The 26114-nt window shown below is 40.2% G+C and overlaps 1 protein-coding gene across 1 annotated transcript in view; it reads left to right on the top strand.

Annotated features, from left to right (window-relative positions):
* Window positions 1-26114, top strand: part of DUSP8 (dual specificity phosphatase 8) — a 105144-nt gene that overhangs the window by 44384 nt on the left and 34646 nt on the right. The window contains exon 3 of the mRNA XM_063289339.1: window positions 999-1137. Within this exon, the coding sequence (XP_063145409.1) occupies window positions 999-1137 (139 nt within the window). The remainder of the gene's footprint in view (window positions 1-998; window positions 1138-26114) is intronic.

The raw sequence follows: 26114 nt of genomic DNA, 5'->3' as shown, positions 1-26114 counted from the left end.
GTACGACCTTTTCTTCCTAACATTCTACCAGACTTTTGGGAGCATCCATTTTATTTTGTCTGTAGACAATCTGGTTTAGCAAAACTGTCTTTCAGCTTAACACACAGTTATGCGACTCTTTCAGGCCAAAAGTCGCCCTTAGATTGGGAGTAATATTTTAGGGCCACACTCCAAAAAGTAGCTGAGGCTAAGATGAAAACATGAGCGGGGCTGGGGTAAATGTGAAATGAATTTATTTATGTATGGTTAAATTAAATTGAAGAGAATTAAAATCACATTAGCTAACTGAGTATGTTTATTCTCCAGGTACTGTATTTAAGCATTTTCCTGTTCTAGTATATTAAAAATTAAAATTCACTTTTGACTGTTCTAGGAGCTTAGCTTTCAACTTTGCTTCCAAGGCTCCATATAGGCCCTTGGGTAATTAGGGTTTACCCTCCTGCTTTAACAGGTCTGGCCCAAGACATTTGCTATCTAAAGGTAACTAATTCTCCCTGCCCTGGCTAAAGGTTCATTTTATCCAGATCCATCAAGTTAAGTTAGAACCTCAGTTGTTTTCTTAAAAAATCTACAGATAACTCTTCCCCTGTAGTAAGAAGGTGACAATAACCAAGCAAAGTTGTTATTCTTTCATGGCACCCAGTTTCACTTTGCCTTTGTGATGGGAAGCAAAATTTCTGTCTCTTTCCCTCCCCTTCCCCTTTATGGAAGTCATCACTATACTAAGTTAAACTGTATTTTTTAAATCTCTGGATCAGTGTTTCTCAACCTTGGCAACTTTAAGATGTGTGGACTTCATTCCCAGAATTCCCCAGTCAGCCATGCTCTGGGTTATTTTTTAAATAATGAGATGTCATAGGAGTGATGCTGGAGGAGGATAGTGAAGCGATTATTTCAAGTGTTTTTCATGCCTGTTTGAAAGCTGCCTATCAACTGCATGTATTGAGTACCATTTGCATCCCCTCTCACGTTTTCTTCTTTTGATGTGACTCTTGCAGGTGGAGGCAGAGAAACACCAAGATGTTGTGGTCTATGACCAGAGCACACGGGATGTAAGTGGGCTGGCAACCGACAGTTTCCTCTCCATTCTTCTGGGGAAGCTGGGTAGTTGCTTCCACAGTGTCTCCATCCTCACAGGTAGGATTGGGCAGCAGTTGGGGGGTGGGGGCTGAAACTTTTCTTCACGTTCTTAAGAGGCAGAGGGTCGTGTCCATAACACAAACTTTGGTAAAATGATGGTAGAAAACTGCTGGATATCTTACCTTGCTATATAATATGCAATTTAGTATGCTCTTGTGGTAGGTAGGTAGGGCTGCCCAATTTGTAAAACATGATTCTGAACAACTTAGAATTGGTAGGAGCATAAAAACAAGGAACTAGAAAATAAAATGCAATAAACATCCAGAGCAGAAAAGAGAACAACGGAGTAATTAAAAAAAACCAACAGAATCCACCGAGCCTAACCAATGCATATCTCATTCAGGGTCTTTCATTCTAGATGAGCTCATCCTGCATTCTAGTCCAGTGCCTCGTGGGATAGCCAGGTTTTCAGGACCTTGTGGGGGGACTGATGAGTCAAGGCCATCAAATAGGGGATGGTGTTCCACAGGGAGGTGCTGCAACAGAGAAAACAGGCCTTCTGGATCCTACCAGGTGACACTGTTTCATGGAAGGGACTGAAGCACACCCTTCTGCCAGGTCTCATGAGCCAAGCAGATATAATTGGAGACAGGTGGTCCTTTACATTGAGTGCAAAGTGAAATGAGAAATATACAGGTAGTCCTTGTTTAGCAGCTACCTTGCTTAGTGACCGTTTGCAGTTACACGGTGATGAAAAAGTAACTTTAAAACTGTTCCTTACATTTATGACTTTCTCAGGTCTGTAAAGCAAAGAAAAGCTGAAGTCAGATCATAAGCACAGTCACAGTTTCACTTAGCAACTGCTTCGCTTAATGACTGAGTTGCCGGTCCCAATTGTGGTCACTAAACAAGGACTACCTGTACCTGAATTTCCTGGTGTGCTTATGACATCTTAATTAATTTTAGCCAAAGAGGAAGCATTGCTGGTGCAAATGATAGTGATAAGGGAATGCATGCATGCATGCATGCATATATACATACATACATATATAATTTATGCTGAACAAACCTTGCATATGAAAGTTGTTAAATCTGCATTGGTGGGCAAGTGTCCCCAAAATAGTTCTTTTTTCCATTTTTTTCCTGCATTTATTTGTTTTTCTTGCTTGTTGTCAAAAAGATAGTACTGTCTGAAGTGGAATGTGGCCACTAATAGTAGTTTCCATTCTGAATTGGGGTGGGGAACCTAATTTTACCATAGTGACAGCTGCCAAGGTGATGTGCTATTATGTAACAGGTTGTCTTGAAGAGGAATTGGGTTAAGATTCCAGAGGGAAAGCTTTTTGTTCTGCAAATCCACAGATTTGTGTGTGTGTGTGTGTGTGTGTGTGTGTGTGTGTGTGTGTGATGGTTAACTGAGATTAAGGTAGGGATGCATGATGATTACTGAGTTCAAAGTATTAAAGACCCTCTAAAATTTAAATGGTGAAAAAATATGTGGTGCCTTTTCACTCTGGTATGGAGTGTTGATATAGCAATATCTTCTGGATTATCTCTGCAATTGCCATCAGCCTTGAACTCTGGATGCCAGGCCTAGATCTATAAAATTGATATGAGTGAAGGGTATCCTGCTTACTACTTTTTCCACCTTTTGTTAAACAGGAATTAGTGTTTATTTTGAAAATTATTCTGGAAAATAATAGGACCATGAAGATGCAGTTTGTTCCATGTAGGGTTTTCTGATTGTGGTGGCTAATGGCTTTCATCCTTTTGGGCGTTGAAGTCTATCTCAATTGAATATTGTATTTCTGGAAACCACAGATTATGTTTTTTAATTTTGGGAGAGTGAACAGAAATCTGAAGGAATAGAAATATATACAATTTTTATCAAGTTTAAATTTGATTTTTGCATGCTAAATACATTATGTATAATTTAGAAAGCAGCTGTAATTTGTTTGGTATATTTATGAAAAGTTAAAAGTGTATCTGCTTCATTTTTATTCATATATGAGTTAAATATACACAGTGCTTAAGTATGTGGCTAGGGGTGTGTGTGTGTGTGTGTGTAAATAACATGAGGAATTAGCTACCACAACATGTAGTGATAACCACTAGCTTAAGACAGACTTGGTGGAGTGCTGATCCATTAACAGCTAGTCCCAATGGCCTGATGGAATCTTGAAGTTCAAGAGCAAATACCTCCAAGCTCCCCATATCTTAGGGGAGAAATAGGATAGAGAGCAGCTTGAATGAAAGGAGAGTCTCTGTAGCCATGTACTTCAGATTTGATCACATGGTTGTCCTTTGCCATTCATCATAGTAAAGGGGGGTTGCATATTTAAGGAAAGATTGTTATCTAAGCGGTATCCTCCAAGAAGACCTCTTCTAAAATCACCTGGTATAAATTCTTTTTGCCCAGTAGAGGGGGGTGTTGCCCATCCACCAGAATCAGTGTAGCCCAGGCTGAATAAGCGAGCATAAGATATTTATTGTTAACAAGAGCAACACCCTGGTGTCATGCCATAGTGACCTGGCTTGTTTTCTTTTCTTTCCCCCCCCCTTATTTGTGTTGTAGCTTCTATTAGGAGGTCATGTATAGGTGACCTACAGGTTGCTTGGTGTCAGCTCCAAGACAAGTAATAGCATAGCTACATTTGTGAAACAGGACATGCACAGTTCAGTTCTCATGCACAAATGCATATACATATGCAGCAGAAAGGATTTTAGGAACTGGGATGAAGTCCAAGTAGACCTCTACCCTGTGATTCAGCCCTACCTGACTAGCTTACTATTTACTGAATGAATGAATGAATGAATGAATGAATGAATGAATGAATGAATGAGCAAGGATTTCTTCCAGCATTCTTAAAATAAGGAGTGGATTCTTTTGGAAAGAGAAAGGGGGGTGATGATGGGAGTTTCATTGTAATGAATCAGGGTTGCCGAGGGAGTTTTAGCCCTACCACATCCCATGTGGTAAAGTGGCTAAGTAAGCATGCTATTGTAATTAAGCCTTTCTTCAGAGTGCATGAACCTCTAGTACTAGCAAGCTATGAGCGGGAGGCAAATATGAATGAAATCCTCCAAGTGGTTAAAGCAAGAAAAAGGCAGAGGGAAATTAAAAAGATAGAGGGAAATCATCCCATTGATACCTTGGTCATGATTAGAAGTACATTTTACAGGTTTCTTGGTCTCACCCTTGAATGTGTATACTGTAATGTATGAGGTACCTTGGTCTTCTGAAACAATAAGAACTGCTTTACTTGGTCACCTACTTCCTGTAGTTTATAATGGGCTGTACTAGATGCTACAGTATAGGTATAGAAAAGCATGGAGTTATTTATGGTCTGTTATTCTTTACATTAGTTGGCATTAGATTAACAATGGTTGCTATATTCTGTACATGTAAATTGTATACCCTAGTTTTCTTTTAACCAGAAGCAACTAATTCTGTATAGTTATAGCTGTATTAGATTTGTAATTAATACTGTACAGGGAATATGATTGCACCATAAAACAGAGAGAAATGCAGTTTACTTGGTATGCATCTTGAGACTGGTAGAATCAGATTAAAACCGGAATAAATTAATACTGGGGAGAAACTTGGGGAATCTAGTGTTCCCTTTTTACTTTGCTGATAAAATAGTCACTCTGACCTCTGGCCACATGGGATCTATCCATTAACATGTATATAGCTCATATTTTAAAACACTAAAATGATTATTTTGTTGTAAATTACATGTTTAGACGCGGTGGGGACGCGGTGGCGCTGCGGGTTAAACCGCTGAGCTGTCGATCGGAAGGTCGGCGGTTCGAAACCGCGCGGCGGGGTGAGCTCCCGTTGCTCGTCCCAGCTTCTGCACACCAAGCAGTTCGAAAACATGCAAATGTGAGTAGATTAATTGGTACCGCTTCGGCGGGAAGGTAACGGCGTTCCGTGAGTCATGCTGGCCACATGACCCGGAAGTGTCCTATGGACAACGCCGGCTCCAAGGCTTTGAAACGGAGATGAGCACCGCCCCCTAGAGTCGGACACGACTGGACTTTACGTCAAGGGAAACCTTTACCTTTACCTACATGTTTAGAAGCTCCACAAGTTCTACACATTTATAATCCCTACAAAATAAGGACATTCTTTTCATGTATGAAAGTGTCCACAGATCTACATATTCATTCTTCAGATTATTGTTGGACAAGAAAAAATAGCTCAGGTGAAGTAACTTGGGGGCAAGCTACAAGGAGATTTTGCAATTGGAGTTCCACTACTTAAATAAGAAAAAATAATGATGAAATAAAGAGAAGCACTTGGTTTTTCTAATTTTCTCTGACATTTTGCCAGTGTCAAGTACTTGTACCACATTACCTGCTATTTTTTCTGCTGGCTCAGAATTCTAGGATTTTAGTCTTAGAGGGCAACAGTTTAGGAAGTTTGTTCATTAAAGCTTGGCTTTTAGGTGTAATTCTCAGTGAGGGGATATACAGTACTTTCAGGTGTCTAGGCTATATGCCTGCTAATAGTACATTACACCTCCCACCCCCCAAATCCCTTCATACATAAAATTAGCTGCTATGTTCATATATTATATTCTTTAAGGAAGCATTCAGTTGCACAAATTCTATCCTGCTGGTCTTTATACTACTTAGGCCTGCTGAGAGTTAGGGGTTTTTTTTCCTTTCTATTCAACTGTCAGTAGGAAATCATTAAACAAAACACCATCTATTTTTCTGTCTCCTGCAGAATCATTGACCTCTCATTTGCAGCCCCTCTGTAGCTTGAAATTAAGAGTATTCTATCAAAGTTTACTAAGGGTAGATTGACACATTCTGTGTAGCCCATCCTCAATATGGGCTACTCACCATTTCCTGAGTGTGGTTATGTATAATGGAATAGATAGATAGATAGATAGACAGACACACACACACACACACACACACACACACAGACACACACACACCAGGCCTGTCTCCTGTTGTCAAAGGAGATAATGGGGTATGAGTGTGGGTAAAGGCATCCATGTCTGTAAACATCTGAGAAAGGAAGAGTGTGGGGATTAGGAAAGAGAAAACAATCCCTAAAAGGAAAAGACAGACACGGATAGACAAGTCCACACAGGAACCAGCCAGGGAGGCTTCCCTTCCCTGCTCCAGTGGGAAAGGCAAGAATCAGGTCTTGCAGTGGCCGTAGTCCCAACTGAGCATCTGGCCAGCCCTATTGCCAAACTACTGCAGTACTGTAAGATGATTGCTGCTCCACATACACACACGTATCACATCACATCAGGGCTTTCCATATTGCATATAAGAGATAATCGTAGGGGAGCCTAAATTGGTTTGAAGAATAATAGTTTTAAGCCTGTTGAGTACAACTATCTTGATAACGTGTTATCAGACATTACAATCAAGCAAATTAATTTAAATGCAGCTCATGACATGCTACAGTATATAACATCATCTTGAACCGAAAAGTACTGCTTTACGGAATTCTGTTTACAACTTTGTTATACTTGCCCAGCCAGCATGCTCGCTTTTGACGCTGGACTTGGGCCATCATGATTGTTTTTGAGTAGAACTCTATTGTTGCAATACTGTGTTTATCAAGATGGACTGAGTGCAAAATAACCTAGATGAGGGTGGGCATATCTTGTTATGAGATCATAGGAAAAATATGATGATGCAAGGTGAATCTATGGAAAGTAGTGTGAATTTAAAAAAAAATCTCTCAAAAATATTAAGGATGTCTTTACTGCAGCGTAGCCTTCACCAGCATGATACAACTCCAACACCTCATTATTTATTTATTGCCATACCTGTGTACTGCTTCCATAAGGACACCCAGTGGTTTACATATATTCACAAAATAATAAAACCACGACATCTTTATTAAAATTGTGACAGTAATAGTATCCCCCTTGGTGTTCACACCAAGCAGTGTCTTCGACTACAGTGTCTACTAGTTGAACATTCTGAAATAAACCAGTCCTTTATGAGTATAAGTTTGATCTTTGGAGAATGGTCCTTCCATCAACCTGTAATGTTTTGAGAAGCTGATTAATCTTTTCCTCTCTATATATAAAAAGGGTAATGTAAATATTAGTATTTCATCAGGAAGCTGTTGCTTAGCAGTAGTACTGCTTCACAGAGTCTCATTATCAGATTGTGTTGACTAAAGATGCTTACTTTTTCTACTATAGAAAGTATTAAAATAAGGACCAGCCTAAGGAAGATTATATCTCTAATTAAGGCTTTAAAGTCTGCTGTCCAGCCCCAAATTGCATTTGGTTTGATCATTGCAGAACTCAGCAGAGGGGAGTAAGGCAGGCTGTGATTCAAATGAGTGTATTTATTGTGCTCTGAAGAATTTGCACATGATAGCAATTCCTGTTGCAGGCAGAGTGTGAGCCACTATTCCAAAGTCACTATGGTATAAAACAGTGCTTCTCAACCTTGGCAACTTTAAGATGGGTGGACTTCAACTCCCAGGATTCCCCAGCCAGTTCTGGGAGTTAAAGTCCACACATCTTAAAGTTGCCAAGGTTGAGAGACACTGGTATAAAACAAGGGCAAGCAATGCTGTATACATTGCACAACATGGGATCTTACATCAGCCTATTGAATAGGTGGGGCAGGCCAAGCATATCTGAAACCTGTTGTGATTAACCCTGATTCATAGAAGTCCTTTCTGCTTTTTCCAGGCCAGGGAGTGAGGAGGAAGCATGCTAATAAAATACGTATCCAGAGCCCAACTGTAAATAACAAGCAAGCTTCTATCAGAAGCAGACCTGTTTAGTTCTGAGCAATATCTACATTATAAATTTTGTCACCACTGCAGTACCAGGTTGAGTTGCCTCTTTTCTCTGTAATTCTCCCTTTGTTTCCCTTTCCCTGGTTTCTTGCTTTCACCTATAAGAAAGAACCCCTCATCTAAGCCACCTTTCCTTTTCCTCCAGTTCTGCCTTGCCTTGCTTTGCCTTGCCTTATTATTATTATTATCATTATTAACATTTATTTATTTATTTATATTTCAAATTTCTGTCACCACCCATCTCCCCCAAAGGGGGACTCTGGGCAGTCTACGACAAAATAAAACCATAAAACATAAATTACGATACAGACCATCATTATAAATAGATAAATATAAGATCCCTGTGGCGAAAAGCTCTCATTCAGTGGGGAGGGCACTACGGCGCCAACCACCCCCAGGAAGAGCTGTTGCCCTTCCCATCCCAAGCAAGGCGACAGAACCAGGTTTTCAAATTCTTCTGGAAGGCCAGGAGCAAAAGTGCGTGCCTTACCTCCGGGGGCAGAATATTCCAATTTATATGCTTCCCAACTCCTCATTGACAAATTATTTAAAACGTAAAAAATAGACAATAAAAACAGCAAGAAAGGTAGAGATGGCAAGATAACAAACCAGGGGGAAACAAAAAAACAGCCTAGGTTAAAAGGAAGCTTTAATTATCTTTACCAAAGACCTGAGCAAAGAGCCATGTCTTCAGGCCCCTTCGAAGCACCAGCAGGGTGGGGGATGTTCAGATCTTGGGGGGAACCTCATTCCAGGGGACAGGTGCGCTTCCAGGGTCTTAATAGTCAGCATTGCTTGGTTGAAGCAACCCAGAGCGCACATCCCTACCAGTTCAAATCAGCGGTCCCTCAAGTAATGTATATTTCTGTAAAGCCACGTAGGGCTTTACAGGTAGCAACCAACACTTTGAATTGCACCCGGAAGGAAACTGGCAACCATTGCAGCTCTTGAGGCAGAGGTGTTACATGGGCATAATGGGGCATGCCCAGCACTGCTCATGCCACTGCATTCTGGACCGGTTGAAGCTTCCAGGTGGTCTTCAAGGGCAGAGTTCATTGCAGTAATCAAGCCATGAAGTGACCAGGTTATGAATGTCTGAAGGGCCCCCCAATCTAGGAATTCATTCTCTGCCTCTGTAAGAGCAGCTCAGCTATTGGAAGCTAAAGGTCTTTTTAGCTATATAAGAAGGCATAAAAATCCAACCACTATAGTTGTCATGACAGTAGTAGCACAAAGTCTTTTAGAATATTATATCTTAGCTCCAGAGCTATTTTCTTGACATTGGCTATCATTCCTTACTTGGTGTTCATGTGTGTTTTCATTCCATGGCTTACCATATTGAGGAAGATTGAATTAGCCCTGTAACCCTTGAGCAATGGTAGATCTTGATAATGTGGCATTACTATGTTGACTTGAAAGGAGGCCTTCATTTCCCAACAAATAATAGACTTTTGAAATGGGAGGATTGTCTTCAGTTTGCTGAGAATATGGAAATAGAGTAAGATTTTTCTTGCCTATTTTTTTGAGAAGTATCTTCTTAAACGGGGGGTGGGGGGACATAGGTGCATATTTACAAATCAGAAGCAAGTTGCTCCTACTCTGACCAGTGATCTGCTAACGGATAATTGCTGTGCTGTTCCTCCGCCTTGATTACCTTACAGAGGGAAAATTAGCTCCGTAAAGGAAAAATAGGATTCAGTAGGATGCATTTTAAAGAACACTTCAGTATAAATGAGAAGGAAGGTACCCTTGTATTGTGTATCTTCCGCAGAATTTGTGTCAGTTAAAAAAAAAAGAAGGGGGTGACTGATGATGCTTTTCTATTTTACATTCAGTTATCCCAGCCTGCATATATACTCTTGTTTCCCAGTTGGATATGCATGTGCACATGCGCACGCACACAAGCCATTCTGTTTCATTCAGGGAAGGGAGGCAGCCTGTTCCCAGAAGTTGCTGTTAATTTCCTTCCTGAGGTTTTGGCAAGTATTCTTCAATGAGTTTTTGCTATGGCGTCATGAGCTGCGTGCCCTGGAGCCTCTCAATTCACTAATGTCAAATACAGACCTCTAATGTGCTGGTTGGAGGAAAGGAACTGAAAAGTAGAACAGTGGGTCACGGCTGCTGTGTTTTATGTGGAAAGCATGACTCAAAGCAAGGAACAGGCCGCTGAAAATGTAATAGGCAGAGATTTCCAACACACACACACACACACAAATTTCCTGTTTTGTCTAATGTGGACAATAGGCTATTAAAGTAAACTAAATGGCTCCCTGCTTGGGTGGTCTGGGGCTTGTTGCTTCATGTCATGCACAAAAATATGTGCCTTAAGATATTGGGTAGACACCTCTGTGACTGTTTGCAGTTTCCGCACCTGCTTCCTTTTCAGAGAATGGCCTTATATGAACTTTCCTGGACAGATATTTTGAATTTTTCAAAATTCAGTTTTCTTAGGTCACATATATGAACCTTTCTTCTGTTGAAAAATAGCCTTAACAGGAATAGTTAACTTAAAGATCCTGATGTTCCACAGCTGAAACTGAATACATGAAACCATTGCAATTTAAAAATACAAGTTATTCCCACTAAAACTGAGTTCCTTTTCCTAATGGGGTACTGGTTGTAATTTTGAGATACTTATGAGTCCTGTTCAGGTATGGCTGCCCTTCCTCCCACACATAATTAACAGTTGCATCCCCTGCTGTCCACATGTTGAGGGAACGCCTGCCAAGAAGAACCCAGCCAAATGTTCGCCATGCTCTGGATCCTAAAAGAATCAAGTCTCCTGATCACAGAGGAAGTCTCCATGTGTCTGGCAGATTTCCCTTCTGCAGACTTTACTCCAGTGAGGGGATCGGGGATGAGTCCAGCTGGCACAGTGCTCCTCATCCCATGGCAGGGAATGCCTGAAGGGGATCTGCTTAATAGAAAGATAATGGGAAAGTGGTTTAACTTTTATTTTGAGGCAGCTGACAACCTTTAGTACCTACCCAAAATTTTCTTAAAATTGACTAAGCTCTCTCCCATGTTCTAAAAATAGCCTTTACAACTTGGTACCTCCCAGGTATGTTGGACAACCACACACATCATCCCCAGCCAGAATGGCTAAGTCTCCTTTCTCTGACCGGAAGTGTCAACACATCTGAAGAGCTCTTGATTGGGCATGTTCATAGAAAAGAGGGATTTCTTTTCATTTTATTCTGGAAGATTTATAAGGCCAGTACTAGAAAGACCATATCCTATCATTACAGGAAAAGGCATAAAATAGAAACAAAAGAATCTAGATTGAATTAAAAGTAAAAGGATATGGATCATTAGCAACCCAATAACTGTATTGCACATTGAGCAATCATTAACCTTTGAAAGTAATGAAGAATAGCACAAACCTTAGCAACCTTATCTGTATGATGAGCATTTCTGTCAGCTAATAGATAAGCTACATGCAAATCATCAGTGTGCTCAGGGAATTCAGCTAGTAGGGAGACAATGAAGGTAGTTCTACTAATTGTAATCAGAATAGTTATTACAATGGAGGCTAAAGATTCTACTTGGCCAAGCCAAGTGTGGCCTTCTGTTCTAGAAGTACCCTGCCCTCAGTGCTGTCAACAACATGTTAAAACGTGCCAGAGAAAATGCTCTTCTTGATTGCTGGGGCTCCAAAGAGTAAAGGTAAAAAGCTGGACCCTAGGGAGACGGGAGGTGGGTATTTTAAAAAATGCAATAACCAACTGCTTAGCTCCACATTACCCTGTCACTCTTCATCCAGCATGTGTTGCTTTAGTTTTGCTAAATCCCAAGTCATGAAACAGATTTTACACATCATTAGAAGCCACGAGGTTGAATGAAAAGAATTGAGCAAAGTATGTGTGGCTCCTTCACCGGCATACGACAGAATAGGGAGTGCAGCATACATGAGTGACAATGCTGCTACAAAAAGGCACGTTATATAGATGCTAAATAAGCAACCTTGATTGGCATCTTTTCAATTAAGTATCCTGTTTGATAGCTGGCCTTGGTTATTGCATCTTATTTCCAAACAGGTATTGACGTACAAAGTATGTATAGCAGAAGGAGGAATCTGTCAGTGCTAGCCGGTGTGTTTTTATGCAGTCTTTCTTGAAATCAAATCAAATGCAGATTTCAAACTTACAACAGCAGTATATAGGGTTTTTTAAGAGGTGGACATTACTTTTTCTACAAGCTGTCTTAGCTCAAAATCTTAGCCAGCCTTTTTTGAAACCCACTTGATTCTGTTGAACCCAGTCCAGTAGTTTAAGTAATAAATGTGTGGCATAATGTTTGCCTGTTGTCCTGAGAAAACTAATGGGGTGGCATATATTTGAAATGTGGAGAGCACACTGTGAATAGTTTCACAATATGGTTGCCACGCAGAAGTATCTGCTCCCAAAGCAGCTGCCATAGTCGATACGACTATTTAAGGAGACGTTTATTGTAAATCGCCCAGAGTCCCCTTCTCAGGGGGAGATGGGCAGTAATAGAAATGTGAAAAATAAATAAATAAATGACCAGTCACAGAACTTATTACTAGAAGATAAATTGGTGAGGTTTCTTTCCCATCATTTCCACCCCTACCTACCTATGCTCTCTGCTGCCCCAGCTCCCCACCCCTACCCCCAGGATAGATGGGTGTACCCCCTCATGAACCTCAGGCCTGTCCCCAATGATCATTTTTATTTAATATAAAAACCTTCGTAGAAATCAAGTAAATAAAGATGATGCCAGAGGCTGGCACTTCTCTTTGTACCATGCCAGGTTCTAATTATTGATTTTGAGAAATTTAAAGTCATTTGGGTAGGGAGTCTGGTCGTTGCCATGAAGTGTCTGTACGCATATTGGTGTCCACAGGCGATGTGCTGCCTTCGGTAACTCTGTATTTTGGAAAAAAATTGCTGGGGATGAGCTATTTCCTTGGGGTACCAAGCTAAATTTCTTTTTTTAGTGCTCCTCTTGCTTATACCATCTGGAAAGATATACTGAAAGTGCTTCATTTGAGAAATTAGAAGATGGATTACATTTATATTCTTGTCCTCAAAACAGAAAGCTTCCCCATTATATATATTTTTTCTGGTTTTACACATGGACACTTACTTACTTACTCTTGTATATAAACCCACAGTGTTCTAGCCTGGAAAGCCATATTGGTTGCCTTCTGTCAATAGGGAAGGAAGGATAGAAAGCCCTATCCCATTTCCCATATTTCATTGAATTTCTGTGCTAAGTGTGGAGGAGGTGAAATTTTTTCTGTCTATATACTTAGTTTCTGCATTGTGCACAGAGTTCTCTATCTCATCTCTCATAACTCACTCCCTTGTGTGAAATTCGTCATCTGCTTTTGTCAGGCTAGTATTTAAGTGCCAAGCTGATTTCCATAATGAAGTAACTTTAAAATGTGTAATTAGAATCAAATAATTTGGAGTGGCAAAGCACCTCCATGTCTATGAAGTCTTCAGGAATCAAACTCACCCCAAAAGAGACTTTAGATCATACATTTGCAAATGCTTAAGTAAACAAGGTGGCTTAATATTTTTAGCATAGACTGTGGCTGATCACATTCAAAATTTGATATCTATGCTCTTTTCAATCATTTGTTATGTTCCCTGACCAACATGCTAATCAGTGGACAGTGCCCTGCATTTTGAATAAAAATGTAACCATGTAAGTGACATAGAAGAGGGACAGGGAATATGGTTTTCTCCCTTGCACAGATAGGTTCAGAATCTCGGGGGTAAAACCTAATGTAAGGATCATTTTATCTGTTTCTGCTGTTAGTATTCTAAAAATGAAAGTGGCAAAATACTCTGGTGAAAAGAAAGCACAGAAAAAGCAAATTTGATTACATTTTCTTAGGTAAGGAAGGATAACAAGATTCCAGATGGCTAGGTTGATAATTAAGCAGACAGGAATGTATCACATGTAATCTGGCACCCCTTACCCTGTTAACTGTACATCAAGAGAAAAGTTGCTGAAACTGTGCTTATCTTCATGGAAGGTTTGTCAAGTCCCCCCCACCCCCAGCTCAGAAAACCCCAGCTGGAGTTTCCCTTTTATCTATGAAACTGGTTAAGCTTCTTGTGAGAATTTCCCAGTGTTATAGAGCTGAATCACAGAGAATCTTACTCTTGCATTTTTGATGGTGTTCATTGCTAGCTCTGGTGGCTTAGGGGCCCGCACATGTCTGTGTTATGGATCTACTATGCATGATACTAATATTTTTAACATGCTGTGTGACCTCCCTATGTAGTAAGCTGGTGCTGATGTTCCTGTAAGGAATTCAGTATGTAGTTCTTTTGCATGGGAAGCACCCAGAAAGAAAGATTGACAGGAGCTAGAAGAATACTTACAGCTCTGGTGGGCTTAAGTAGTTTTTTTCCTGACAAGAAACAATGGCAGAGATGTGTAGTTGGGTAAGACAGAGGGACTAGAAACAAAATTCTGCCCTCCTTTTGAAAATCTGCTACTTGTTAAGTGCTCTTTTTCAAATAACAGTAAACAGCTCTGCTTTTTGCCATCACTTAGAGGAGGAGAAAGCATGTTGATTTAGATGGATTTCCTGATGTCACAAAGAGTGCTGAAAAAAATGAATGGAGCCAACATTTTTTCTGCATTACATATTCTCTTCCTTACAGAACTGCTATTCCTACAGGAGTCTGGCTGTTCTTTAACCTCTGATTCTAGAGCGACATCTGCAGCCCCTCCTTCAACACCTCTGTGTTTCTGTTATAATTGACTTATCAGACATGTTGCCTGAAGTCCTCTTAAGTTCATGTTGTCAGCAGCGATGGTGACAAACTGGCACAGGCAAGATACTCATGTCAGTCTCTCTCTTTGGAATGGTGAAGAGTTGGCATGCTAGATCCAAGTGTTGACATAATAGTTGCCTTTTGTGTACAACTGCAAGAGCCTTTTGCTATTCTGTGGAGAACACGGGATATGTATTGGCTATCACCAGTAGGAATAGAAGAGCGGTTTGCGGCGGGGGAGCAGAGCCTTTCCAGAATAGATCTGGATTTCACTAACTGTTTATGGAATTGGTTATTGAAAGACTGACAGCTCAGTGCTACACTTACTTAATAGAGTTTGGTGCCGTTTAGTCTCAGGAAAATGTGCATGGATCTGAGTGAAACAGCTCTTTTGAGACCATTGGCAACAGTACTTCTCATTGCTGGCCTGCTAGCAAAAATAATTGATGGAGCTGAGAGTTTTTGGCAGCGTAATGCAGACTATCTCAAACATTTAGACCATTTATCTACTATTACACACCTCTCCTTGTGTTGGCCCAAAACAATGCTGTCCTAGAATTTGCTACTGTATTTGCATTACCAGTTCCTATCCTGCTTCTGTAATTCAAAACCCTGTTGTCCAGATTTGCAGGTGTGCTGGTTGTTATAGGCAGATTGACTGTGATTTAGCTACTGTCCCCTTCACCACTTCATTAGGCAATGAGGAAACATCCACCCTTCATGGGGTGCAGCAAGAATAGGGTGGGTCTGACATGGTTTTCCCATGGAATGTCAGGACTCTACTTTGGCTTCTCTAGGCTGGCTTCTCTGATGTTCCTCTCACACCCCACTTGGGCATCTCACAAAACAAGATAAAATGAAGAAACATACGGGAATATTGCTCCCGGTCACAAACCACAGAACTGTCTAAATTAACTGAGCAGTACGAAACACGTTCTAATTCAGATGGTATAATCTGACACAGAAAGAAGTATCAGAACAGAAACAACCCCAAAGAGAAGAGAAAAAGGTCCTATTATTAATGTGCAGCTAGCTAGATCCCACAGAGCAGAACTTTTTTAGATCCAGCTAGATTCTACTTTTTTAACAGAGAAAGTGATTGAAACTGGAAAAAAAAACTAGGAAATTGGCAAATAAATCAACACCTGCACCCTTATTTTCAGGGCGCTACAATGAGGAAAGGGAAGGGTGGTGCATCCTGGGGTAAAGGACACTATTTTAAAGTTGTACAGATTAGAATCCAACAAATACGTCTCCTTTCCTTTCTCAAATAAAATGAGTCTATTCCCCTCTTCTCTTAGCTTGTTAGAAGGCTGGAACAGTCTTCCCCCCCCCCCCCCCGAGTGTTGAGGGGAGGTTGTAGGTATAGTGCTAATGAAGAAGGCCAAGAAATAGCTGTGGTGGAGTCTGGCTAATTACCAGAGGAAAGAAGGCATACCAGTGAACCCCAACACACTCACAGGAGATGGGACATCAAGGTAAAACAATGGCAAAATGTTACAAATTTTGTATACATTGAAGCTGTGGCAGGACAGTATGATATTAAGAGGGAAAGGCTACTTTTATTATAGTAAGCAAAAGGTGATGTAAGATAATTTAAATCAGAGGCTGAGGATAAGATTAGGCCAATATTTTATGTTCAGGGGAGACGAGTGGGGTTCTCAAGACATTATGGTGCTACTGCAAATAGCAAGTGGGGCACTTCCACATGAAGACTTAGCATCAGTCTGAAAACTGCCCCAAACTTTTGTGATCCAAGAGTGGCTGTGTTTAAAAGCTAAGCCAGATTATTTCTGATTCAGCTATAATGTATTCAAAACTGGTAAAATCCATTTTTTCTTTGAAATGAGCTCTCTGACGCTTGTGTATAGTTTTTTCTCCCATTTTCAAGAATTTTGGCCCCAAGACCTCTCAGTTCAGCCACCTTAGCAGGTCTTACAAGAGGAATAGTAGCTTGATGAATTTTCCAGCTCTTTTTCATATGAACTGCTTAGAATTATTTTGCATATGACCAGACAAATGCACACAGCAGGAAATAAAGATATGTTATTTCCCTAATATATTATTTCTCTGACACATTCCTGTGTATATTTAGATACACAGTGTCATTGTTCCTTAGACAAGTGGGGTTGCAAGGTCAGCACAAAGGTAGAGAATCGCAGTTCTTTTTCAGACTGCTTTTGGGAGATCAGGGAATGGAAATGATGGTGGTTTACGCTAGGATGTCATATTAGCATGGAGGTAGGAACGAAGGAATGGATCACAGGGTAAAAAGCAAACCTTGAAAGCCCTTTTGTTTACCTTGGAAATTTTCTTCCGCTTCAACTGCAGGGATGCAGTCAGCCACTGTATTTGCAGCTAATTAATAAAAGTAAAATTGAAGATGTTCCTATGGGGATTGCATTTTCTGCACAGAAAATCAGTGTTAAATCAGTCTGATAGACCTTACAGTAGTATGGGTATTGTTTATATGTTTATTCTTTATTTTTATTTCTATTTATAGTATTTTTATTGTATTTTATTATTCTGATGGTTTTAATCATTTGTTGTAAACCGCCCAGAGGCCTCCGACGGAAGGAGATGGGCGGGGATAAATTAGATAGATAGGTAGATAGATAGATAGATAGATAGATAGATAGATGTTTATTGATACAAGGAAGCAACATTGTTTCTTTTTAAACTGCACACAAATCTAACTCACTGCTACCTCCTTCCTGTTCCTGCTGCTGCATGTTTTAATCCATATTTGCCCTTGATGAGACTGTGCAGGTGATAGCTTGGCAGGAGAATCTCTTCCCGTGAGTCTTGCTGCTGCTGCCGCCGCCGCCCCCAAAGTCTTCAGGAAAGTGCCTGGTTGCTGGGCTCTTGTGTCATGTTTATGACTCTAAATAGGACTCTGAATGGTTGGCATAACATCCCATACAAATGCACATGTGTTCAGGAACAGGAATGGGTATGGATGTTAGCTATTTTTAAATGGTTGCTGAAGTGTTTGGTGAGAAGATTATTGCTGCAAGAAGAGCTACAGCAGTTCAGAGGACTGGCTAGCGGGAGAGGAATGTGGACTGGCACATGGCGATCTGAGCATGTTTGCTGTGTTTTCAGCAAATGTCACCCATCCACCTTCAGCATGGTTTGAAGGATTGGGCAGTGGGAATTGGGTCAAACAGAAGTGCCTTTAGAGCATTGTTTCCCAAACACATCAAGTCCCAGAACTCTTAGCTGTGGCATGCTGCCAGGGAATTCTATGAGTCTACACATCTGAAAGTTACCATGGTTGGGAAATGGGACCGTAAAGTGAGACACTTTTGATGAAATTGAGTATTTGTGTGCATATGTGTGGGCTAGTATGCGTTAAAGAAATAAAACAGCAGCATGGAAATAGACAAAGGATTTGAATAAAAGATGAACATAAACATAGCCTGTTCTGGAGTATTCACTAGTAGCAGGTTGTATTTCCAGGGAAAAAAGAGCTTTGCATCTGTTCAGTTCAGTGCATGGGTTAGGGAGAATCCTATATCTGTGTGACTTGAAGAGCTGTTTTTGATGCTCATGTGTTTCCTTCTCTCTCCGTCAGAAACCTGTGCTAAGGCCTCTCATTTCCTTTCTGAAGTCTGGAGTTTTTCATCTGGCTCTGATATACTTGTGAGCTCATCCTCCCCACTCTTGAGCCTGTACCAATTCTGAGAAGAATGTTTAGATTTTTCCAGCCTTCCTTCTAAATTTGGAGCATCCATTTACACTCATTATTTGGAAAGAATGTGGCACAGCAGTAATTGATGAGAGATCTCTTACTTACTCCCAGCTCTTCTGCAAACACATTGCGTTTGACAGATCTGGCCGCACTCCCAGACTACTTGCAGCCCTGCAGGGCTGTAGCGAGCCTGTGTCTTTCACAGCCCTATCATCCGTGCCCATTTTCTTTCCACTCTTATTTCCATAAGCTTGGCAAGTCAGCTTATTTTCTTTGCCTCCTGTGAGATATGGAAGTGTGTGTGTGTGTGTGTGTGTGTGTGTGTGTGTGAGAGAGAGAGAGAGAGAGAGAGAGAGAGACGCAGGAAATAAAATATACAGGAAGGGCTGCTGTATTCAGCTGTGGAGAAATATTCCCATACTCATCTGACAAGTCAGGAGCTAATATTTGTGTCAGGCCATTTAATGTTTCCATTTGTTTATGCTGGTTTGCTTAATGGTTCCTGCTAAATGAAGCAAAACAGGGCCCCAGTTTATACATGTGTGTGTAAAGGAAATGGTTGAGGCAGTTACATCAGAGTATTTAGTTTATTTGAACATCCAGAATGAAGCTATAGATGTTTTTGTTTGGAGTCTATTATGAGAGCTGTGTAGCAGTGGGTATGAGAGGAGACTATGGATTAGCAAGTGAAGAGTGAGTATTGAATCTGGGCAACCTGTCTGATTCATTTATGAGACGAGATGCTGCCATTCTTTGTCCTCTGCATTGATTTCCAATTGACTTTGGTGGCTGATGAAATTATTCCTTTAGATATGGATGATTAAGCAATTTGGGAGAAATAAAACCTTATTCAATGCTGCTTCCACAAGACTATGCTATGTAAAGAGGTGGAGTGGAATGCTTTGCAGAGGCACAAATACTTGAGACCTTCTGCTCTTGAAGATACTTTAGAACATAACCTGCTGGCATAGTTTAGCCTGCTGCCACTAAAGTAGTTGTTTCCTAAACTTGTTTCTTCTTACTGCTTTGAGATTGAAGCAAACAGTGGCTTGCAAGTAAAAGATGGGGATGAAGAATGGAAATAATTCTGGGGCTGTCCCTGAAGTTAATAAAAAATAACAGTTTCCAGTTGGGTAGTACTGTTACCTTTTGCAGCAAAAATAAAGAATCTTGTGGCACTTTTAAGACTAACAATTCTATTGTGTAACCCTTTGTGGACTATAAACTACTTCATGCATTTAGGAAGTTCTATGTTGAATGGCATGCATTAACATGCTTCAAGACCCTTTTTGTTCCATTTATTTTAGAAACAAATTAATTTGATATTAACAGTGTTGCATATCATTACCATAACTGGGCTGCAAAATTCTGGATGACCACTAGATGGCAGCAAAATATACCCCAAAGTCTAACTCTCTGTTGTCTAGTGTTCGTCTAGATTCTTGCTACCTGGATATGAAAGTCTTAGTGTTGTAGCTATTGGTTATTTCAGCAGCAGCTTCCTTAAATGCTTGTTAACTGTATATTAATGGGATCCTAACAAATAGTTTTCCAGAAGTAAACTTTTAGCTCCATGAATCAGCAGAAATCTCAGTGGCCCTCCACTATAGATCCTTGTACTTAGCTTATTAAATTCAAGCCATCAGTAACACATTCTGCCTTTGCAAATCATAGTCACAGGTAGTTTACAATTATTTCTGGAGGTGTGTGGACTTAATATTTTATTTTGCCTAGAACTGGGATTTTCAGCACAGTACACATGAACACCAGTGTTCCCATAGATACCTCTACAAAGTTTGCTAATTCTCCTGCTGCTGCTGTTTTTGTTTGTTCTTAATTAGGTTTTATTATGTTTTAAAACTGTAATGAAAATACTTCTCTCTGAACTTCACAGCTTCCACTCTGAAACGGGGGTTGCAATAGAAAATATGCCATTCTGAAGATGGTTTTTTTTATTCAGGAGCTTAGACACCATTTCTGCTTAGAACAAGGGTCCCCAAACTCTTCAGCTCATTGGCCCCTTCATGAAGTTTCAGATTGTTCATGGATCCCCAAACATTTATTATATGAAAATAATTTAGTAAGTACTACTTTAACTAATAGTACTATGAATAACAAGGGACGCGGTGGCGCTGCGGGTTAAACCGCTGAGCTGTCGATCGGAAGGTCGGCGGTTCGAAACCGCGCGGCGGGGCGAGCTCCCGTTGCTCGTCCCAGCTTCTGCACACCAAGCAGTTCGAAAACATGCAAATGTGAGTAGATTAATTGGTACCGCTTCGGCGGGAAGGTAACGGCATTCCGTGAGTCATGATGGCCACATGACCCGGAAGTGTCCTATGGATAACGCCGGCTCCAAGGCTTTGAAACGGAGATGAGCACCGCCCCCTAGAGTCGGACACGACTGGACTTTACGTCAAGGGAAACCTTTACCTTTACTACTATGAATAACAGCAACAACAATGGATAGTCTCTTCGACCATTGGGGGTCAATATTTACCACTTTGGAGAATCCTGGTTTAGAGCATCAGCAGATGTTCTTCTCTGAAATACCTATTTTGCCATGACAATTGTGACAACCATTCAGGTATGGGAAGGACCCTCTTGAGAATAATTTGGCAAGAGAGTTAATGACTCCAAGTATTCCAGATGCACCCACTAGTCCAAACAAGTTGGAGATCCTTAGTCTAGAACAGGGTTTCCCAAACAGTGCGGTGTACCTCCCTGAGGTAGGTGCAGATGGAGTCCAGGGGTGGTGCAGAACCTTTCAATTACATTGTTACAATAAATTCAAATTTCCCGAAGTTTCATTGTATTGTTTTCATTGTTCATTTGTGTTCATTTTGGTGTTTGGATTTTTAGGGGAGGTGTGTACATTAAGATTACATTAAAGGGAGATGCAGTGGCAAAAAATTAGGAATCCCTGGTCTAGAACAACCTCTTGAATTTCCATGTAAATCCTACTAGGGATTGGAACAAATGGATTTTTAAGTAAGTAAACAGGATGTGAGAAGTAGGCTGTCACTTGCTTTAACATTTCTTTAACCTTGTTTCTTAGTAAGTATCTCAAATTGAATATAAGACATTCTGCAGAAGCACTGTAAGTACAGTTTCAGCTGGATGTTTGACTAAGTGCACTTTTATACTGCACTGTTTCCACTCCACAGTCCCTCACAAAGAACTTTGCAGCTATCCTGAAATTATTTTGATGCCCTAGAAACACTGAGAACTTTCAGGGGACACCTTGAATCAATCAACACCTACCTCCAGTTGACCAGTAAGAGTCAAAAATGATTTTCCTTTCAGCGTCCTGCTACTCCGAGTTCTTAAATAGTAAAAGCCTTCACCTCATTCCAAATAAAAATTACATATATCTGTACATAAATCTTTCCAGCATACAGTATATTACATACATTTGTCTCACCAATTGAGTTGTGGATATGAGAGGAAACTTTCTGATGGCAAAAGCATCATTCCGCCATTGTATTTAAAACATGCTTGCAAGCTGTGATAATGGAATGTCAGCATCCATTCAATCCATTATTTTTTTCCTCATTTTTTCTGTCCATTGTCACCTGCTGCTGCGGTGGCTGAAGCTGGGGAGAGACAGGCATCATTTAGAAATGCTTATAAACAGGTATTAGGAACAGCATGCTGAAGGAGATGGGGAAACCCGTAAATGACAGCTTAACATGCTGTGTGCTACAGTCCACTGTGACTTGTTCAGCAAATAATTGAGAAAAGCAAGCAGCCACCAAACACCTCCTACAAAGAAAGCAGCAGCTCCAAATGTTAGTGAATAATTTGAAAGGTTGCCTTACCCTATACTAGTTTGGATGACTATTCCCCGAATTACCAGTAATTCTAGGAATAGTATTACAATATTCGCTAACAGTGCCAGCTTCAGTACATTAGCATCATATTGTAATGTTGGCTTTACAGCAGAAGGCCTACCATTGAGTGTAATGAGCTACAAATGATAATTTATTTATGCAAATAAAGGCTTGCTTGTTTCCTTTCTTGGAAATTACATAGAAGTGAGCTCAGGAGAGGTGGGACACACTGGAATTGAATGCACTTATATAGATTTGTCTACTCAGAGAGCCAGCCTTGAGAACAGCCAGTTCTTTTATTAAAGGCTATTAGTTGAAGGCTTCTTTCCATTCAATATTTATTTATTTCAGTCATCTGAATTGCAAGCTTTGAATTGTGTTTTGGAAAATTGCCTGCTTACAATATTCAATGGGTTGAAGTCTTGCTAATACCCTTGGAAGCTTCTGCAAATACTTTAGGCCAGTGCTTTTTTAAAACAATAGTCACACAGGTCATCTGTTTGGTCAGGTTAGCACATTGTGTCTTTTATTTCAATAAATAAGACACAACCCGTAGGTTTTTGAAGAAAAATGATATCTTCCCAAGGTGAAGAGAAGTGGCTCTCGAGATTTTGAGTATCAAGTTAGTAGCCATAATAGGCTCTGCCTTTTCTTAGAAGTCTGTGTTGAGTTAGTGAGTGAAATGTAATTTGTCTCCAAGGTGAAGATGCTGCCGTAGAATGCCAATGACTTTGCAATTAACCTTAAGATTCTTTGTTCTATAAATTAAAAGATTGATTATGTGCCATCAGTCATTTTTGATTCCTAGTGACTACATAGATAGATTTTCTCCATGACAATCTATCCCTAACTTGTTCTTTCAAGTCTCCCAATGGTACACTCATCACCACTGTAACTAAGTCCATCCACCTTGCTGCTGGTCGTCCTCTCCTTCTCTTTCCTTCCACCGTTCCCAGCATTAGAGCCTTGTCCAGAGAGCTGGGTCCTTGCATAATGTGTCTGAAGTAGGACAATTTGACCCTGGTCATTTGTGCCTTGAGTGAGAACTCTGGGTTGATTTGTTTGATGATCCATCGGTTTGTTTTCTCGGCTGTCCATGGTATTCTCAGGAGTCTTGTCCAACACCAAAGTTCAAAGGTGTCAATTCTCTTCCTGTCCTTCTTTAAAGTCCAATTTTTGCTTCCATACAGTGTGCCAGCGAGTACCATGGATTGTATGATTCTAATCTTTGAAGATATAGATGTATCACGACATTTGACTATCTTTTCTAAGGCCTTCATAGTTGTGGTGTCTTTCTCAAGTGCAAGTCTGCAGTGTATTTCCTGACTGCTTGTCCCTTCACCATTGATGGTTCATCCTAAAAGGCAGAAGCTATCCACCGCTTTGATATCTTCATTGTCAATTCTAAGGCTGGTTGTTCTATCTATTGCCATTAGTTAGGTCTTCGTATATTTAATTTCAGTTCCCTTTTTTTTTTCCACTGTGCTCTTTGACTTTTAGTACTAGGGCTTGCAGAACCTTTGCATTTTTGGCTATGAGGGTACTGTCTTCAGCATAGCACAGGTTATTGATATATCTTCCTCCAATTTTAAAACCATGCTTATCTTCTTCCAATTCAGCTCCCCTTAATATATATTCTGCACGTTCAGTAGGTTGAATAAATAAAAGGAGAGTATGCAGCCTTGTCTCACTCCTTTACCAACCTGGAGCCAGTCTGTTTTACCATGCTCTGTCTGTTCTGTGGCTTTCTGACCTGTTTCTCATGAGGACAATGGGGTGTTCTGGGATTCTCATTTTTTTGAACGTTTTCCACAGCGTGATGTGATCAACAAAACTGAAGGCTTTTATATAGTTGATGAAGCATATACTGACTTCTTTTTGGTATTCTTTTGATTTTTCAATTATCCAGCAGGCATCAGCAATAGTGTCTCTTGTTCCTTGGCTTTTCTAAAGCCAGCTTGAACATCTGGCATCTCTTTTTCCATGTAGGGCTCTAATCTGCATTGGATGATCCTAAGCATTATTTTGCTAGCATGTGAAATGAAGGATATTGTACAATAGTTTGCTCACTCTGTTAAGTCCCCCTTTTTTTGCTATTGGAATGTAGATTGATCTTTTCCAGTTGGTTGGCCACTGGGTCATTCTCCAGATTTGCTGGCATAGCTTGGATAGAACCTTGACTGATTCTTCTTCCATTGCTTGCCATATTTCAGTGGGCGTTCCATCAATTCCTGTAGTCTTTCAACTTGGTAATGACCAGAGTGCTGATCTAACTCCATCTTCTAGTACTACCTAATCTAAATAATATAGCTCAGCATTGCTCTTTCATATCAGTTGCTATTATTATCATTATCATTTTACTTTATCATACAGCATAGAGAAGGATAAACATATAGACGTTCACCCTTGATTTTGCAAGATCAAACTTTTAGAAGCAAATTATGTGACTGGTCCTGTTTATAAAATCTTGGTACCCTTAATGTCTTAATTTTAAGGATAATATTTACACTTTATGTGAACTATCATAAAGTGAGCTTTGTTGATAAAATCAATTTAATGAAATAAATGTAAGATTTACTAAAGAGGGTGTTATCACAGAATCCATGTTTAATCACTTAAGGAATTATTTAATACTCTAAGCCAGTGTTTCTCAACCTTGGCAAGGCTGGCTAGGGAGTTCAGGGAGTTGAAGTCCACACATCTTAAAGTGGCCAAGGTTGAGAAACACTCCTCTAAGCTGAGGTGCTGTATCTTAAACACCTCCAGGCCTTTTCCACCAAAACCAGTTCTTGAAATTAAAACTGATTTATTTCACTCCCGCTTTCTTAGTTCCCATGTTCAAGCATTCTCTCTGTCCATTCCACTTACCTTTTTTTTCAAGCAGCTTAAGAGAAGGGTGACTGTGTGAAGTGTCACACCTTCATTTACCCCCTTTGCTTTCTCTTTTTTCCCTGGATCTTCAGGCTAAGATGAGACCTACCAAGAAGAGAGACATATGTTTTCTTGTTGGCACTTTTTAATCTTCTTGTCCGTTTGAGGTAGAACTGTGAAAGAAAGAAAGAAAGAGTGAGGAATGATGGCTGGCTATGCTTGCTGGCAGGATTGCACCCTTATTCAGAGCTGCTGGCCATCAAGAAATGTAGTTACCAGCCAAAATTGTAGATGTTTCTGTGTGCTCCATTCAGGGAGGAACAGTGCCAGGTCACGTGGTTGGGTGAATTGTATTCCTAGCTTGTGTTCTGGCATTCAGTTTGGTAATGCTATCATCAGAAAACTTGTTTTCCTGATTCTATAATTATTCTTTGGAATGTGCTGCCACCCACTTTCTTCCCCCACAGCTTTTGCAACAATTAGATCCAGAGCAAAAAAATGAGGAAAGGAGGAGCGGAGGGATACTTCACAGAACTGAAAACACAGAGAGTGAAAATATGATGTCACTCTGTTGATTTCTGAAAGACAAAAGGGGATTTAGGGGATGGTAATGTAAGAAATTATTCTGTAATTGATAAAGCTGTCATCACTTCCTCCTTTTATAAACCTGTATTTATTTCTCTTTGATAAAACTCTCCTCCATTTTTCCACCTGAGGAAAAAAGAAAAAAGAAAAGTATTGTTTCAAAGAAGGAAATAATAACTTTGCCATACAATAGGTATTGCATTCTTAACCTGAATGGCTTCATATCCTGTCATCTTCACCTACTACAAGATTTGGATGGCAGTTTTTTTAGGGGGCAAACCCTTAGATCTGTAAATGCTAGCTCCATCATCATCATAAAATGTTTTGTACAAATAGAATGATTTTTCATGAAAACCCCCAGTCATAATATCTACATGGTAGTTGGTGATTATTTCTAAAATAGTGTCAGAAATCAGTTCTCAAAAGTAGAATGGAAACAGGTTTGCTTTGTTTTTCCAGGTTAAGACTTTCTGTAGCACTTGTACTGTAGCACT

The sequence above is a fragment of the Candoia aspera genome, chromosome 1 (genome assembly GCF_035149785.1).
Source record: "Candoia aspera isolate rCanAsp1 chromosome 1, rCanAsp1.hap2, whole genome shotgun sequence".
Lineage (NCBI taxonomy): Eukaryota > Metazoa > Chordata > Lepidosauria > Squamata > Boidae > Candoia > Candoia aspera.
This window is presented reverse-complemented; position numbering and strand designations above follow the sequence as displayed.